The 16,937-nt window shown below is 40.3% G+C and overlaps 1 protein-coding gene across 3 annotated transcripts in view; it reads left to right on the forward strand.

Annotated features, from left to right (window-relative positions):
* The window catches only part of CLINT1 (clathrin interactor 1), a 100,991-nt gene that overhangs the window by 54,472 nt on the left and 29,582 nt on the right, over positions 1-16,937 (forward strand). For all 3 annotated transcript variants that reach the window (XR_008315936.1, XM_053295073.1, XM_053295075.1), the window contains exons 5-7: positions 600-764; positions 3,573-3,750; positions 12,386-12,632. Coding sequence is in view for 2 of the 3 variants with exons in the window: in XM_053295073.1 (XP_053151048.1) it covers positions 600-764; positions 3,573-3,750; positions 12,386-12,632 (590 nt within the window). In the remaining variant the exon portion in view is untranslated. The remainder of the gene's footprint in view (positions 1-599; positions 765-3,572; positions 3,751-12,385; positions 12,633-16,937) is intronic.

A 16,937-nucleotide genomic window follows, 5' to 3' on the forward strand; every position in this document is an offset into this window, starting at 1 on the left:
AAAGGTTAGAGCTCCAAAACATACACATCTGTTTGAAGCTGGGGATTTCCCCCCCCCCCCACACCAAATAATATTTACAGTGCAAAGGCAGCAGGCCCGTGTGTGTTCTGAATAAGAAAGAGGCTTGGAGAAGTGAAGCAAATTTTAGTTTGTAGTGCACTCCAGCTGACAGCATTTTAAAAATACAATTTTGAAGCAAGACAGAAATCTAGCAATTAGTGTTTTAAAAAATAAGAAAAAACTTGCCCCCCCCCAAAAGGCTAAGAGAGAAGTTTGCTTTAAATGGGTTAAAATTGGCAGAAAATGTGTTTCCAGGCGTCATTTGTTTAAATTTTTTTTAAAGTAATCATTTTAAGTAGATCAGCACCAGTTAGAAAGCTTTATAAACTGAAATTGGTCTCAAATGCTGTCCCTTCATTTAAGATGAAATTTTGGTTGTAAAAATGGTAGTGTTCACTCATTATAGAGAATTGCTTTGGAATATTTTAATCTTACAATTTTTTTGTGTTCATTTTATACCTAAATTTCTCCTAGCTATTGGATGTTTTAAAGACAACTGGTACTACCAAATTTCTTTCTTTTTAAATACACATGTACAGATGAGAATGGCAAAGACCAAGGTATAAATATACGCCAGAAGGTCAAAGAAATGGTAGAATTTGCCCAGGATGACGATAGACTTCGTGAAGAGAGGAAAAAGGCAAAGAAGAACAAAGATAAATACGTTGGGGTTTCTTCAGACAGTGTTGGAGGATTTAGATACAGTAAGTTCAACACTGGAGAGGTTACATCAGTCTGCATACTGTGATGTTAGCTTGGCTTTATGGGTATATGGCAAAGAATTAACAGTTGAAATCCAACCACTCACCATGCGCGAGCAGGAAGTACTTCTGCTTGCACGTCGGAGGGAGCAGTCCTTCAAACGGGGGCGGGGGAGGGGTAGGGGGAGCTGCCTACTGCTTAAAAGCTCCATCCATAAGCAGAGCAGCCACTTGTGCTGGTGTATATGTCAGCCAATGGCAATACTTTCCTCTTCAAATTTATCTAGGTGCCATAATTTAAATATAGAGAATCTTCTACTATGGGAGGAAATTGAAGTACTCTGTGTCGTAGAGACATTTACTTGGGGCAGGTTTTTCATGAAAAGGTAAAGTTGTGCTGTCGAGCCAATGTCGACTCCTGGCAACCACAGAGCATCCTCCTATATCGTGGTTTTCTTTTTGGGAGAATACAGGAGGCTTTACCATTGCCATCTCCCACGCAGTATGAGATGATGCCTTTCAGCATCCTCCTATATTGCTGCTGCCCAATATAGGTGTCTCCCATAGCTTGGGAAACAAAACTACTTTCAAAATTCTATAACTAGTCAGAGAAGGACAAGCTCCATAGATCTGGGATTTTATGCCAGCATGGCTCATTGGGTAGCAAAACAGTTTAGTGCTTGACTTTGGATTCACAGTTGCTCTCACTAGGCACTTTGGATAGCAAGCAATGGTCCCTACAACCCTTCTCTTTTCCTCTCCCTCCCCCAAAGGAACCAAATTCTTCATGATGCTGCCCCATGTGTCTGTATGAATATCACATAGGTTAAGACTAGCCATTTGTATGTTTTCCATCTGCAGTTGTGACATTACATACACAACTTTGCTGCACCATGGGGAAACAGATCTTGCATAACGTGTGTAGCCAAAATTGTCCGGTATTGCATGTAGAAGGGTATGGATTATCTCAATTTGCAGGGCTGAACTAACATTATGGGTTAAACGGTGCTTAAAGAGTTGCTTCTAAGGCCCGATTCTTAGGTTGTCATTGCATCATGGGCACCACTTCCATGTGGTCTGCATTCATGCTGAAAAAATCTACTCTTCCTACACACAGAGCCTCAATGACCGATCATAATGAGAGAGCTTGACTGCAGGGAGAGCAGCCAAGGGAACCTTACTAATAGTACAATCCTATGCAGGTTTTCTTGGAAGTAAGTCCCCCTGCATTGTATCCTGACCTTGAGCTCTAGGAGTTGAAGTTCTTCTGTTCACAGAAGGAGAGTTGTACTCATGAAAGGACCTCTTCTGTTTGTGCAGCTCTTCCTGTGAATAAAAACTCTTCCGTTCATGGAGCACAAACTTAGGATACCACCTGTGTTCTCTCTAACCGGGATTCCCAGACGTTGTTGGCTACAACTCCCATGATCCCCAGCCAAAGGCCATTGCAGCTGGGGATGCTGGGAGTTGTAGTGAACTACATCTGGGAATCCTTGTTAGAGGGAACACTGGATGCCACCCACTCTGCATTCAGTGACTAATGGAGTAGTCACTGCATGCAGAGAACTCAGTTTGGATGTCTAAGCTGTATGCTGTGGAGCAGCTTGATTGTGGCTCAGTTGTATGTGTAAATCAGTTTGCCTGTGATTCATTAAATGTGTGAAGCATTGTGGTGGACTCCACTATGCACACCAATGCAGTTATGAATACTGCATTGGTGTCTTGTGTGATCTGGTGGGAGCGGGGTGACTATGCTGGATTCTGGATGGTATTACTGAGAAGTTGGATATTTAACTATTATGGATTATGTGCTTCAGAGAATGGGCACTTAAGCAGAGAAACTGGGAGAATGCATTCAAATGTCTAATCTGTGTTCGGGCATCCGCAATATCCGCTCAGATCTAAAAGACGTTGGCAAGCAAAAACATACTTTAATTTAGGAATTCTGGAGAATATAGTGAGAATGATTTTTAAACCTTTACTGTTACTTAGCTCTTGTGATAGCTTTTGGGTTGAGAGGAGGAACCTACGTGGGGGATCTAAATTACTCTAAATTACTGTGTAGAATTCAAACCTAAGCAATTAAGAAACTACTTAAAGATAACTGAGCAAAAACTGGCAGCATATCCTCTTAGCCAGTTGAAGTTCTTGGTCCTTTGCATTGTGAAGCAAATTTTGTTTATGTGAACAATTTTTGGTGGTGATAGCATGTTGAGAAATTAAGGAGCCCTAACCAGCAGATGAGAGGATAAGTTGATGCATTTTTCTTAATGGTTTTTGAAGAGCCTTTTAAATCGGTAATTGATGCTAGAAATATTACCATCTGTTTTCACACTTGTCTTGCAGGGTTAGGTACAGCCTCCTCCTGTATTCATGAGCTTTTGAAACATGCACAGTCTCTGAAAGGTTTCCTGTGGCAGCCTGGACAGGAGTGAACATTAAGTGACCATTATAAAACCAATGGGCTTTTTTTCTCATAAATTGCTTATATAGCTATGGCTCATTCCCGGGTGGAAACTACCTTTTTAGTCTGTTCCTTCAACAATGTCTGGCCCTATCCTGATGTGCTGTGCAATTGCATTACAATGGGACAGTTTTTTTATTTATAACATTGCATTTTGTGCCAATTAATGATAGGCATAATATGCTGCACCTTGGCAATGTTATTTCAGCACCATGAACATCTTCTGTTTGTTCTGAAAGCTCTTAAGGTAAAGATGTGTGGAAGGAGCTAAGCTTTTAACAAGGATCAGTGGCATTTTAGGATTCATCTCTCTTTCTCTCCTCTTACTATTTGCATATACTATATAGGTGAAAGATATGATTCTGAGCCCAAATCAAAGTGGGATGAAGAATGGGATAAAAACAAAGGCGGGTTTCCATTCAGTGATAAACTAGGTGAGCTGAGTGACAAAATTGGGAGCACAATTGATGACACCATTAGCAAGTTCCGAAGGAAAGACAGAGAGGATTCTCCAGAAAGATGCAGGTACTTCTACTCTTCAAGCAGTTCTGCTTTTACATTGTGTTTACAGGCCTTTTCACAACCTTTTGACTTTTAAAACTGTTTTTCCCCAGTGGCCAAACTTTCTCATGTTTTGCATTTTAGATTAAAGAAAAAGCTTTTGTCTATGAGGCTGTGTCTCTCCACCCCACCTAGATAAAAAATGTTTTTAAAAAATCAAAAAGGTTTTATTTAAATCTGATTTAAACCTTTTTTTAAAAAGTAAATAAATTACTAAATGTCCAATTCTCGTGTTAAAAAAAAAAGGTTCACATTAAATCTTATCTTAAAGATGCTACACTGACGCTTACAGTTTCCTAAAAATGAATTACTAACTGTCGCACACATTGAGTTACCTACCAATCAATATGGGCATCATTTCAGTTTCATCTCATGAAAATGGCTCTAGCCTGCCTAGCAGTGCCCAGTGTTACAGCATGCAGATTTATCATGGGAACATTCTGAGGAAGAACCTCACTTCTTGAAAATATGCTTATTACTTTCCAATGTATGTAAATTATTCTGCAACATAATCCCAGGTTTAACACAACCCTTTGCATGAGGTTTGTATTGCATATCCATCAAATCACAGAGTTTGAGACCGACTGTGAACTGTTCAACCACAAACTGGCAGCTCTTACTTTTAGAAATGTCTGGGCTTTCCGGTTCTATTTTTCATATTGCAGAGATAATAGGCTGGACAGTAGGGTGGTTGGTTTGTGGTGGCACTCGGCCAAGGCAGAGGAGTTGAGACCAAGACACAGTATAAGAAAGGAGGTGAAGTAGAAAAACAGTTCTGGGGAGGGAGGAGGCATTATTCAGTACAAAACCTTGTGTATTGCCCCACATTTTGCCACTGAAAATCTGTTATCACTTCTGGGCCTAGGAGACTGCTTATCTGGAATATTTTGAAGAAATAGCTCTCCTTGGTAAAAAAGAAAATGTGTCAAGGGTAAGCAGTGCAACAAGGAGATGTAGGGAAGCTTGACACAGGTATTAAGTACCATTTCCTAAATTAGTAAAAGTTAAATTAGCTAAAAAATTATATGAAGTATATTTTCTTTTAAATATATCAGTTGTATACAGCTCCAAACCTCCATCTCTGGGCAGTTTACGACATAAAACAAATTAAAACAAAATGAAAAACTTAAAACAGTTTAAAAGCGCAAGTCTAGTTAAAAAGCGTGGGTGAATAAATGTGTCTTTAGAGACTGTCTAAAAGTTGTCAGAGATAGGGAGGCTCTTAGTTCAGTAGGGAGCTCATTCCAGGGTCTTGGGGTGGCGACAGAAAAGGACCATACCTGTGTAGCCACCAGACGAACTGGTGGCAACTGCAGATGAACCTCTCCAGATTACCTCAATCGGTGATGGGGCTCATAGTGAAGAAGACATTCTCTTAAATATCCAGGGCCTAAGCGGATTAGGGCTTTATAGGTATTATAACCAGCATTTTGTATTTTGCCCAGGAACTTATTGGTAGCTAGCATAATTCTTTTAATATAGGAGTAATATGGTCTCTCTGAGATGACCCGGAGACCAACCTGACTGCCACATTCTGTATCAACTGCAGTTTCCGAACTACGTACAAAGGCAGCCCCACATAGAGAGCATTGCTGTAGTCAAGTCTGGAGGCTACCAGCATATGTACTACTGTTCTGAGGTTGTTTATCTCAAGAAACAGACATCGCTGGCGTATCAGAAAGCACCTCTGGCCACCGCTCAACCTGGGACACCAGGGAGACGTTTTCTCCCAGACTGCATACCTGTAACTTCTGGGGAAGTGTGACCCCATCCAGAACCGGGAAGTGGACCTCATCCAGATCAAAATCCAGATCAAAAAACGTCTCCGCAGTTCCAACCCCACACAATAAGCACCTCCTTATTATCTTATTTGGATTCCGTCTCAGTTTATCTCTCATCCAGCCCATCACTGCCTCCAGGCAGGCATTTAGGGAGATTATGCCTTCTCCTGATGGTGTTGACATGGAGAAATCGATTTGATTATCATCAGCATACTGATAACACCATGTAACAAATCTCCTGATGATCTCTCCTATCGGTTCCATGTAGATTGTATTTATTTATATCCCGCTCTTCCTCCAAGGAACTCAAAGCGGTGTACATGGTTATTTTTATCCTCACAACAACCCTGTGAGGTAGGTTAGGCTGAGAGATACACGGCTGGCCCAGAGTCACCCAGTGAGTTTCATGGTTGAATAGAGATTCGAACCTGGCTCTTCCTGTTCCTAGTCCAACATTCTAACCACTTTGCTATGCTGACTCTTTTGTTAAAAAGCATTGGAGGCAGTATGGAGCCCTGGGGAATGCCATATAAAAGTTCATGTTTTGAAGAACAGTAGTCTCCAAGCGACACAGTCTGGAATCTGTTTGAGAGATAGGAGCAGAACCACTGAAAAGCAGTGCCTCTCACTCTCAACCCCTTCAGACGCTCCAGAAGGATACTATGGTTGATGGATACTATGATGAAGAAAACCCCTGAGAGATCCAAAATGACCAACAGAGTCACACTCCCTCTGATAATTCCCCGTTGGAGATCATCTGTCAGGCAGACCAAGGCAGTCTCCACCCCATAGCCTGCCCAGAAACCAGTTTGAAATGGGTCTAGATAATTAGTTTCCTCCAAGTCTCCCTGGAGCTGAGAGGCCACCAACCTCTCATTTACCTTGCCCAGCCATCCTCCTAGATGTCGTAAATGCTCTAATGAGCTGTAAATTAACATGTTTTAGTGATCAAATTTGCACCATTGTTTATGAAATATATCAGTGGAAACCTTGATTTAAGTCAGTTATTTAAATTGAGTTTTTTCCTTGGTGGTTTAAATCATGATTTACATCAATCCACCTTGCCCCACAATCTCTGGGGTAAGGGAATCCATAAATGGGTAAGGGGAACCCATAAAGGCACTTGGTCAGGGGCTCCAATAATCCTGGTACTGACTCTGTGAGAATGAATAAGGTTTTTTATCCATCAGAAAAATATAAGCTACAATTTAGATAGTAACATTATTGTCTATTTCTTTGTTCATACAATAGACACCATTGCCTCAGCATAGGAGATGTGGCCCTCCATATCTTTGCCAACCTGGCTAGGCTTATGAAGACTACATAGAACAACAAGATAGGTAGTTAAGCTACATGGGATAGCCTTCTCCATGGGTTTATATGGGCTTATATTAGAATTTCTAATTGCTCTTTAGAAAAAGGGTTGGAGGAATTTGGCCAAAGCAAAGTTTGTTATCCTCTGGCTTTGAAACAATACCTTCATGGGGTCTTATTACAATCTTGAGTATCTGCTTGCATTTCAAAAAATCATTTTTCAAACTGCTGTATTTAGAAAAATCAAGGAGAAGGGGGAATCCACGGAACCACAAAGGAAAAAGGCAAACCCAACCCGTGAACAGAATAATCGCCACTCTAAATCAACAAAGTAAAGTAACATTGAACTATTTACTAATCATAATATGAAATTTAATCAGATTATATGCTAAACATAATATAAAGTATAGTCAGACAACCACAGTATAACCAGAAACCAGTACATATGTCATACGGTTTTCTGCATATGTACTGGTTTCTGGTTATACTGTGGTTGTCTGACTATACTTTATATTATGTTTAGCATATAATCTGATTAAATTTCATATATGTTTGGCATATAGTTCAATGTTACTTTACTTTGTTGATTTAGTGTGGCGATTATTCTGTTCACGGGTTGGGTTTGTATTTAGAAAAATGGCAAAATCTTCTCCTGTATTCTGTGTTGAGGGTTCTACTCCAGGAATAGGAAATGCATTTGCTAATCTCACCTACCATTTAATTATACCTCAAAATGACAGAAGGTCATTAAAACGGGTCTTCTTTGCTGAGAGTGGATGGAGAAAACTACGACACCACCTCCTTTGTCTCAATCTAGCCAAAAGCATGTAACTACCGTAGGAGAAGCAGAACATTGTGCCACTTTCTCTTTTATCTTAAAAAACTGAATACTGTACTTACTTTTCACCTAACCCTTTTATAAAGTACTGTACAATGCACTTTAATTACCAGAACATTAAATGCCCTCTACATTAAAGGGAAAACATGGAGGTTTTTTGCTCAATGCAAAGTTATCACTTTCAACAATTGTATTCCACTTTATTATCAGCAGATAGAATTGAACGTAATGGTTTCTGATATTGCTATAGAGGATTTTACATACATCTGATTAGGATTAGATTAAAACCGTCTGAGCTCTCATATATTGTTTTTCACAGCAATATGTTGAAAGAATGAATAAAAAATTCATCAAGTTGCTAAAAGTTGTACATCTTCCTATCGATTTGTGGGGAAATGGGGAAAGGTGAATTGATTTTGAGAGGATAATTTAACAGAGTATTAAATGTTAAACTCAATAGATCAAGCCAGACTGCAGTTAAGATTCCAATAGGGTATGCATGTTACCAGGAGTGTAGATCTTTGTGTGATGTGTGGAAATTGTAAAACTGTGCTGTGGGCCATAATTCATCTTCCCAAAACTATGTGGGGTTTTTTTTTTCCATTTTGAAGCAGTTTAGACAAATATAAAATAATTATATAAAATCTTACTCCTACTACCCTTCAGTGGGAATTTATATGGAATATCAAGAAGATACCCACCCACAAACAGATGCATAGCTTTTACTTACTAAAACAAGGTATTGTACAAATAAGTGGGAATTTATTTCCACTTATTATTGTTTCCCACCCCACCCCAGTCATTAAAAAAAATTAGATGGACATTTCCCTGATTGTGCTGAATATACATTTGGATTTTCAAAGTCTCTGTGTTCAGGGTTGTTTCATAAACGTTGGTGTGTATAGTTTCTAGAATAGAGAATAGGAAGTATAAATGAAATTAAATTGCTGAAACAGCAACACACAAACCTTTTCTAAAGAATGAACAATAAAACTGCCTGTATCTTAACTCCAGATCTTCAATATATGTTATACCTGGTCAGTTATGTCCAAAGAATGTAATGGAAAAAACTGAGTATATATAAACTTGCTTGAAAGAATCATAGAAGGAATAAGGATGATTCTGTAACTTTCTGATCAGTGAAACCACAATTTCTCACACACACACACCCCCTCCTTCCCTTCCTCTCAAAATTACCAAACTCTCAAAATTTCACAGTGGGAATTTTTAAATACAAGCAGTGATATAAAGGATGAAGATTGAAACTTGACTTCCATTTTGCTGTGCTCCAAGCAGGATGGCAGCAGAAATACATTGGTTTCTCCCCCCGCCCCCCAATTTTGTCCCCTATTATAACCTGCAGCTTACTGTAAATAAGATAGATGTTTTTATTTCCAGGGTTTTTTGTGCAGAGGATGAATATAATATGCACTAAAATAGTCTCCCCGCCCCCTTATTGAGGAGTGGTGGTGGATAAAAAGCACTTGTACTTTAGTGAGTCCCATAAGCCTGAATCTTCGTTCCCATGCCAAGTTCTGTCTTCCAGGGCGTTGTCAAATGGCCACACTACCTGTAGATGGAGCAGCTGCGCTTGCATCAGTGCCTGACTGACACTAGCCACCTTGTAAACCTAACCTGTGCCTCAGTAAAAGCTGATTCTGTCAGGTCAGCCTCTTAAAAGCACCTTCCCAGGACAAGAGGCCATAACTGCTGAAAGAGCTGCCTGCTCTGGCTCAGTTTCTTTTGCCTTAGCTATGACGTTTATGCAGAGCTAAACTGATCCTGGATCCCAGTCACACTGCTTTTTAGCAGCAGCAAATTGTTGAAAAAGACTCATCATTTTTGCAACAATGCCTGCTTTCAATCTTAATATGCTGAATAGAAAGATAGCTTGCAGAAGTCCCACCTGAGGTTATGCAATAATCAACAAATGTTTCCCCATTGGTATGTTTTGATACGGATCACCCCACAAGATCAAAGTGTACTGAGCACTCTGTGTATATTGGACACTTCAGTATGTAAGGCCCCTGTGCAAACATTAGGTGGGCGTGGAGCAGAGTGGAAGTGGATGCAGCACATTGGACCAGCACAATCCTGACCTAGTCACATGCACAGCTGGAGAATATCTGCACTGGGCTATAGTATGAAGTACTTTGCTGGAACAGATCAGGGTCCAGCTATGCCAGTTGTCGCCCCCACCGCCCAGGAATCCCAGCAATCAGCAGGCTTTAGGTGCTCCACCTGAAATTGTCCATTGGTCTGCTAGTAAAAGGATTACCATCTGCTAACTGCTTACCCCTAATATAAACACTTCTTGTCCCAATTCTGACCCAGCGTGGTCCACAGATTCTGCCAGTTTGTCAAGTACATTCCATATATTCTGAATAGAAACATTTCTATTTCTGTTATGTTATATTCAGCTAGTACAATTAAGAACCTAAGAATATCCCTGCATGGCCTCTCTAGTCCAGCATCCAGTGGCCAACCAGATGCCTCTGATTTCAACATGTTTCAACATAAAAATAAAAATAAAACTCAAATGTATTTGTAGCAGTAGAAGCTGTTCTATAAAACTAGGTGCTGTGATGCCTTCGCATATTCATAAACTCTCTCTTTTTAAATACACAACACTATTTAAATGAGGATCTGCTTGCTAACACTATTGGGTGCTTTCTGATCATGCATCTCACTGATGGGATTGGGTTGTCTTCGAAACGCCTGTTGCTTTTAACTCAAGTCTGCCAGAGGGCCTTCTGAATCTTTTAAATTAAATCAATGCTCTTACTTTCTGCTGTAATTAATGTTTCTGCAAAACCGAACAATAATTCTGAAATGCTAGAAATTTCCCCTTTCTTACTGAGACGCTGGTTTGAACTCCAGCTAACACAACATTTTTAATGCAGAAGTAGTAAGTAATTCACATCAGCATCTAATTGTGCTGAGCATGGTACCCCTGCCTCAAACTGCTGGCAGATAAGTTTGTTGACACATGGAGTTGTATTCATTTATGATGTGCTCTCTATCCTAATTAAACCCACAGTAGGTAGAAGGTTGTATGCAACACCCTGGATTGGTTTTAAATCAAGTTGACACTCTCTGAATAATCTAAAGCAAGAATGGCTTGATTGATTGACTGTATACCTAGCCAAAAAGTTTCCCCAGTGCAACTATCAGCACAGAGAAAAGTCATGGTGGGATGGAGTGGGGATGATGATGATGATGATGATGGGCACAGTGAAATAGACCAAAAATTCTAAATTTAAAATTAAAATTTTTACACACACTTGTAAGGTCATGTCATTGTTTTACTTCTCTGCTTATGATGTAACTACGATCCTCTTGGGGTCCTTTCAGCAGAAGGTAAGCATTTGATGATTCCTTCAAGAGGTGCATGAGGTGCTTGCCATATGAAACCTCCTGTTTTCTATGGTTATCACCAGAGGCTGTGTCTCTACCATTGGCGGATAAGCATACGGCAGTTAGAGAGAGGGCATTTTTTGTGCTCCAGCTTTGAAATAACTTTTCCAGGGTTGTTAATCTGATACCATTTCTGAGTTGTCGGTGCCAGGTCACAGATCTTACTTTTCACTGAAAGCCTGGGCAAATGAACTTTGCATTTTTATTACTCAACTTCGTTCTGTTTTCTTTTACTTCTTTGTAAGCCACCTTGGAAATCCTTTCTGAACTTTAATGGTGGGTTATGCATAAGTAAAATTATTTTGTGGGAATTTGGCATTGTAATATATACGCAGGGACATTTCCCTTTAATTCAGTGGTACTTGAGTTCTGCCCAAACTGTTGTGAAACAGAGAGAGATTTCTCAGCAGCAGTGCTTGAATTTACTTCCTTTACCCTTGATTGGTGCTGTTCATCCCTCTTATTAGTTTGCATCTGAAATCTCTGTTGGAATAGAAAGTGAAACGCTGGGTATTTATGTTCAGTGATCTTAATGAATTAAACTACCTTTGCTGGCAAGATAATATGCAAAGATGCAGTGGGAGGCATAACTAAGTAGTAATAATAATGGGCAAAGCTTAAACCATTGTTAGAGGAGAACAAAGGCTACCCCACAGAGCATACTGCAGTTTGTGTTACATCCATGCTGATTACAAGACGGCCTTTCTTAAATCGGGTGGTTTAATGCCCTATTGCATTATTGAAACATAGAAACCCTCCACAGCTTATTTCCATTTGAGCATGCAGTTCTCTTTCAAAATATTTTTCAGTATAGTGTTGTTCTTTATCTTTGTGTATAGTCCTTTACAAGCTGGATTCCTTAATAATAAAAGGTAGTGTACAGATGGATTACCTTCCAAACAAAAATACACAGATAGCTAATTGAGTTTTGTTGGAGACTTGTGCTAGCTCCCTGCAAGCTGTGGTTTGCAAATTGAGAGACATAATATGGATGATTATATTTAGGCAGTCTCCTCAAGTAACAGCTGATTTCTATAGAGGCACTCCACCCCACTGTCTTCAGCCTAGGTGAAAGATCACCAGCAAACCCACAGGCATACAATGCAATAATAATTATTTAGACACAAGTCCTGAATATTTGCTTTACTGAAGGTGGTGCACACAAGATGATGGGCTAGTTACCTGTTAATGCCCTTTAGCAACTCTTTAGAGCTATGGATTCTCTCTCCCCCCCCCCTTATTCTTGCAGTGATAGTGATGAGGAGAAGAAATCTAGAAGAGGTAAATCAGCAAAAGGCGAATTCAAAGATGAAGAGGAGACAGTGACAACAAAACACATCCATATTACGCAAGCTACAGAGACCACCACTACCAGACACAAACGCACAGCAAATCCTTCCAAAACCATTGACCTGGGAGCAGCTGCACATTACACAGGAGACAAAGCAAGTCTGGACCAGAACGCTGCAGCTCACACAACACAGTCTACAGCAAAGGTAGGAGGGCAACAGAAGGCACCACTGTACATCTGCATTCTTTCTCATCAATGCTGTTTCCAAGGAGTGAATTTTCAGTTGTGCCTTAGAGTCATTCATTTACCACATCAGAGTACATTTGAGTTAAGCTGTCAGCGGATATCCTAAGTTAAGGGCATGAGACTCACTGGTTCATTTAAAATGACTGAGAATTGTGCTTATGATCAGGGGTGTCCTTTCCATGAGGCAAGGTGAGGCAGTCACCTTAGGCAGCAGATTATTGGTGCGCCTCTGAGGCAGCAAATGCTGTCTTGCCCCCTGCTTTTTTTTTTTAAGGGAATGGGGGAGTCGGTTGTGTGCATGGGGGGCAGCAGTTGGCATCTTGCCTTAGGCATATAGAGGTCTTGAGCCGCCACTCCTTATGATTCGCTTAGAATTTGGGAAATATCAACCTAATCTTCAGTTACTCCCACACCTATAAAAGTCCACTTGGAAGAGAATGGTGCTTTTACCACAATTCTGTGGTATATCTGTTTTGTTTGGATCAGAGTGAGCTTTTCTTCCTCTTCTTCTTTTTGGAAGGTGACATTATTCCGCAATGAGTTCCTTGCCTTTTTCTGGCCATCTTTAAAACAGGTCAATGAATAGAGAGCAAATTGAGAAAATTTAAGGGGGACTGGCAGACAGTATTAAATGTAAAACAATTATTTGCTTGATGATGTTCAAAGGGCTACATATGGTTCTTTGTTGGATTGTAGTTGCTTTGAGATTCTTTGAGTTGTTGAAATGAGCCCAAATAAGCTCCAATTTAATATGACTTGCTTACAATAGTGCCTTCTGATAGTAGCCTTTTTCAGCCTAACCTCTCAGTATGGTACATTTTCAGAACCTTGTTTAAACAGGGTTTTAGAGCATGTGTTTAGGGACCATTTGGAGAAACAACCTCACATGCAGTTGAAGGACTCTCCAACAGTACATTGGGACATCTTTCAGTGATGGCAGAGCAGACATGCTCTCGAGCCATCACTGCCCTCTTCACATTTTTGGACTGATGCTCATGCAAACTGGTCTCATGACTGTTTTTATAATTGAGTTAATTTCAGTACCCTCAAATGGCTGTATGGCTACATTGGGAAAGGGAATAATATCGCCCTTTGTCTTTTTTATCCCTTCGTAAATGGTATTCCCTTTAACACAGCTTTTATTGATCAGTGCTGACACAGTCTTATCAGTACATTGAAAAATAAATAAGTATACCTTGTTTCTTCCTGTCGATACAGGCAAGAAGAACATTGCAGGGTGGCAGAACGAAAACATTTTTTCACAACAGTGTTTTAGTGTACTTACCTTTGTAATATAGATAAAAATCACTTAGTCCTCTGGCTTCCCTAAGGCTGACATGGAATTCCCTTAGCTGCCCCAGTGCCCATCTGTTCACTTCTCGCTTTCAGGCTCCCCACAATCTTGAGCTTGACAGGTTCCATCAAACAATGACTCTGATGCTCTGGGCTCTAAAGGCTACAGTATTCTACCACATCCTGTAGGTGCCATTTCGGCTACTTACAGAAACTTGGTAGCAGAGTCTACCTCCTTCCTCTGCTAGTATCATATAAAAATCTTCTACTGGAATGTGAAAGTTTGATGTGAACTAAAATACATCACAAGACAAAGGTCATGCTGATAGATAGCATTAGTGCTCTGGTGAGGATGGTCCTTCCTGTAATAGATGGATGTTTAATTTTCCTGTCTGATCAGAATAGAAGGCTCAAGGTGCCTCTGGGCCTCACTTTATTCCTGGATAGACAGGTGACACTGGTGCCTGGATTTCATTCATTTGGTTGGTTGGTTAAAATTTCGCCTTTTAACTTCTAAAAAGTTTTCAAGGCTGCTAACATTAATGACAGTTAAAACAACAAACAAATAATAAAAACTTCAGTCCATTATGTAGACTGAATCAAAGGAATGGTAACCACTGGGATTGAATATTATAATGTACTATATGTGAGACTGCTTTTGAATTTGGCTCAAATATTCATCTTATCTTGTGTAAGCTGCACTGGTTAGCTGCTTGCTTCCAGGCCCAATTCAAGGTGCTGATCCTTATTGTTAAAGTGTTCAAAATTTTAACCAGACTGTCTATCCCATTTTTAGTCAAGCGGCTGTTTGGTTATTTGAAATAGTCCCATTTTCCCCACTGTGAGCCATTCTTCTGTTAGAAGAAGCAAGGCCTTCACTGCAGTTACTCCAAAGCTGTAGAACAATCTGCCTGATAGGTTTGAAAATGCAGTTTGCAGAGAGGATACAAAACCACCTTCTTCCAACAGGCCCTCTGGATGCTGACTGGGCACTAAAGATTGTAAACTGGCTCATGCTTAAATCGGCTCGGTTCAAGGGGCATAACCTCAAACCAGACCCAGTTCAGCCTAACGTTGAGCCAAACCCACTGGCCTGGTTTGGGTGTGCCAGACATGTTAAAATTAGTTTTAAAAGGCAGACTTGCCACTGCTGGGGGCCTCAGGGTGATGCTGCTGGGGCCACGGCGGGTTCTCTTGTGATTGCTCCCCCTGGTCTCCTGTGGGCCATTTTGGGGCCATTTTGGCCCTCTGTGAGTGTTCAGTGGCCATTTTTGAGGCCACTACACATGCATGCGGGCCATTTGCATAGCCAGGTCATGAAGCAGGCCATGCAGATAGCCCACACCCATGCACGGCAGCCTCAAAAATGGACTCAGATAGCCAAAACCATGGACTCAGACAGCCAAAACGGCCCGTAGTAGACCAAGGGGAGAGGAAACCGCCAGAGAGACACACAACCTCTGCAGGCACAGCAGCACCCCCTGAAGCCCTTGGTGGCGGCAAGTCCATCTTAAAAAAAAAACCCAACACCGCTAGTTTTAACGTGTCTGGCACCCCCAAAGAGGCCCTAATTGATTCGAACCGAGCCCCAAGTTCAGGTGTGCCACAAAAGAACATACCCAGTCCATTTCGAGTCTGGTTAAGGTTGTGTGTGTTGTCTGTGTCTCCTGTTGGAGGCAACTGGTGAGGTACAGGTGTATAAACAAACACACTAGCCATTACCACTAGAATCCAGAAAATCCCAAAGACATCTCTGGGTCAGTATCCATATCTACTGGGTGCTTGCTCATCATGTTGGTAGTAGCACTTTGAATTATTTAGCAAACTTTCTGGGTCTCAATACCCCTTCTCCCCCCCACCCCGCCACACACACACACACACTCTCTGCAGTGCTTCACAATGCACGTCATGTGTAAGAATCTACAGTAGTCTGAGCCAGAAGCCTGGAAATAGAGGACCCAAAAGGGCCAGGGGTAGATTTGCTAGATTGGTGCTTATTAGGCCATAAGTTGAATTCATGAAGGGCTGTTTAATGTATAATCTAAAACATTAAAACATGCTCTCATGAATCCATAGAATTGCTTTAGTCCTGCTTTAAATGTGAACTTAACTGTGCAAGATTGTACACGTCTGATGTCTAATCAATAGCAAAATAAGCTTGGCCCAATACAACAAACAAAGCACTCTAAACCGGGACAAAAAGTATACAAAAATATTTATTCAAATGATAATTTAAAGCATCAGAAACCATTAAATAGAGTAAAATCTAAATAAATAAAGGTAAAAGTTGTTTAAATGAATTTAAAATATGAAATATCCAGCATATAATATACAAAATGTCTAAACAGGAGACCTGGAAATTGCTAATAAATATAAAGAAGAAAATTCTAATCTTAAGTATAAGTGGACAGTTTGTCAGTGTTAAATTATTGGGCAGATGCATCTTGACTACCCACCCACCCCGATCTACATCAGTGGCTCAACCAATAAGTTAATTGGAGTCTACAGGCTTGCACACCTCCTCTATTTTTGGTTTGCATCAATCATCGTTCCTTGCTATAAACATCAAAAGAACAAAAGGGCGTACTGTAGTACGACTTGTAATAATGCAAATGGTATTAATTCTACCCATTGGGTGGACTAATAAAAATAGGCTTAATATATATATTAAAAATAAGAACAATTCTGAAAAACACATTACTACCAAGTTCTTTTTACTGTAACCACTAATCTCCTTTCCCCTGTCAGCTCTTGTAATAAATTTCAAAATGACAAAATTGTATATCTTTAGCAACATAAATTCCATTAACTCCTCCCATTACGTAAACAATGAATTGTTGCATATAACTACACAAAAATTACCAACAGGTTCTTTCCACTATGGTGACTAATTTACTTCAACTCTCTAGATTGACTGAATAATGAGCTGCCTTATTTTCCCCAAGCCATGGAACACAGTACAGCTGTACTG

The sequence above is a fragment of the Hemicordylus capensis genome, chromosome 2, assembly GCF_027244095.1.
Source record: "Hemicordylus capensis ecotype Gifberg chromosome 2, rHemCap1.1.pri, whole genome shotgun sequence".
Taxonomy (NCBI): Eukaryota; Metazoa; Chordata; class Lepidosauria; order Squamata; family Cordylidae; genus Hemicordylus; species Hemicordylus capensis.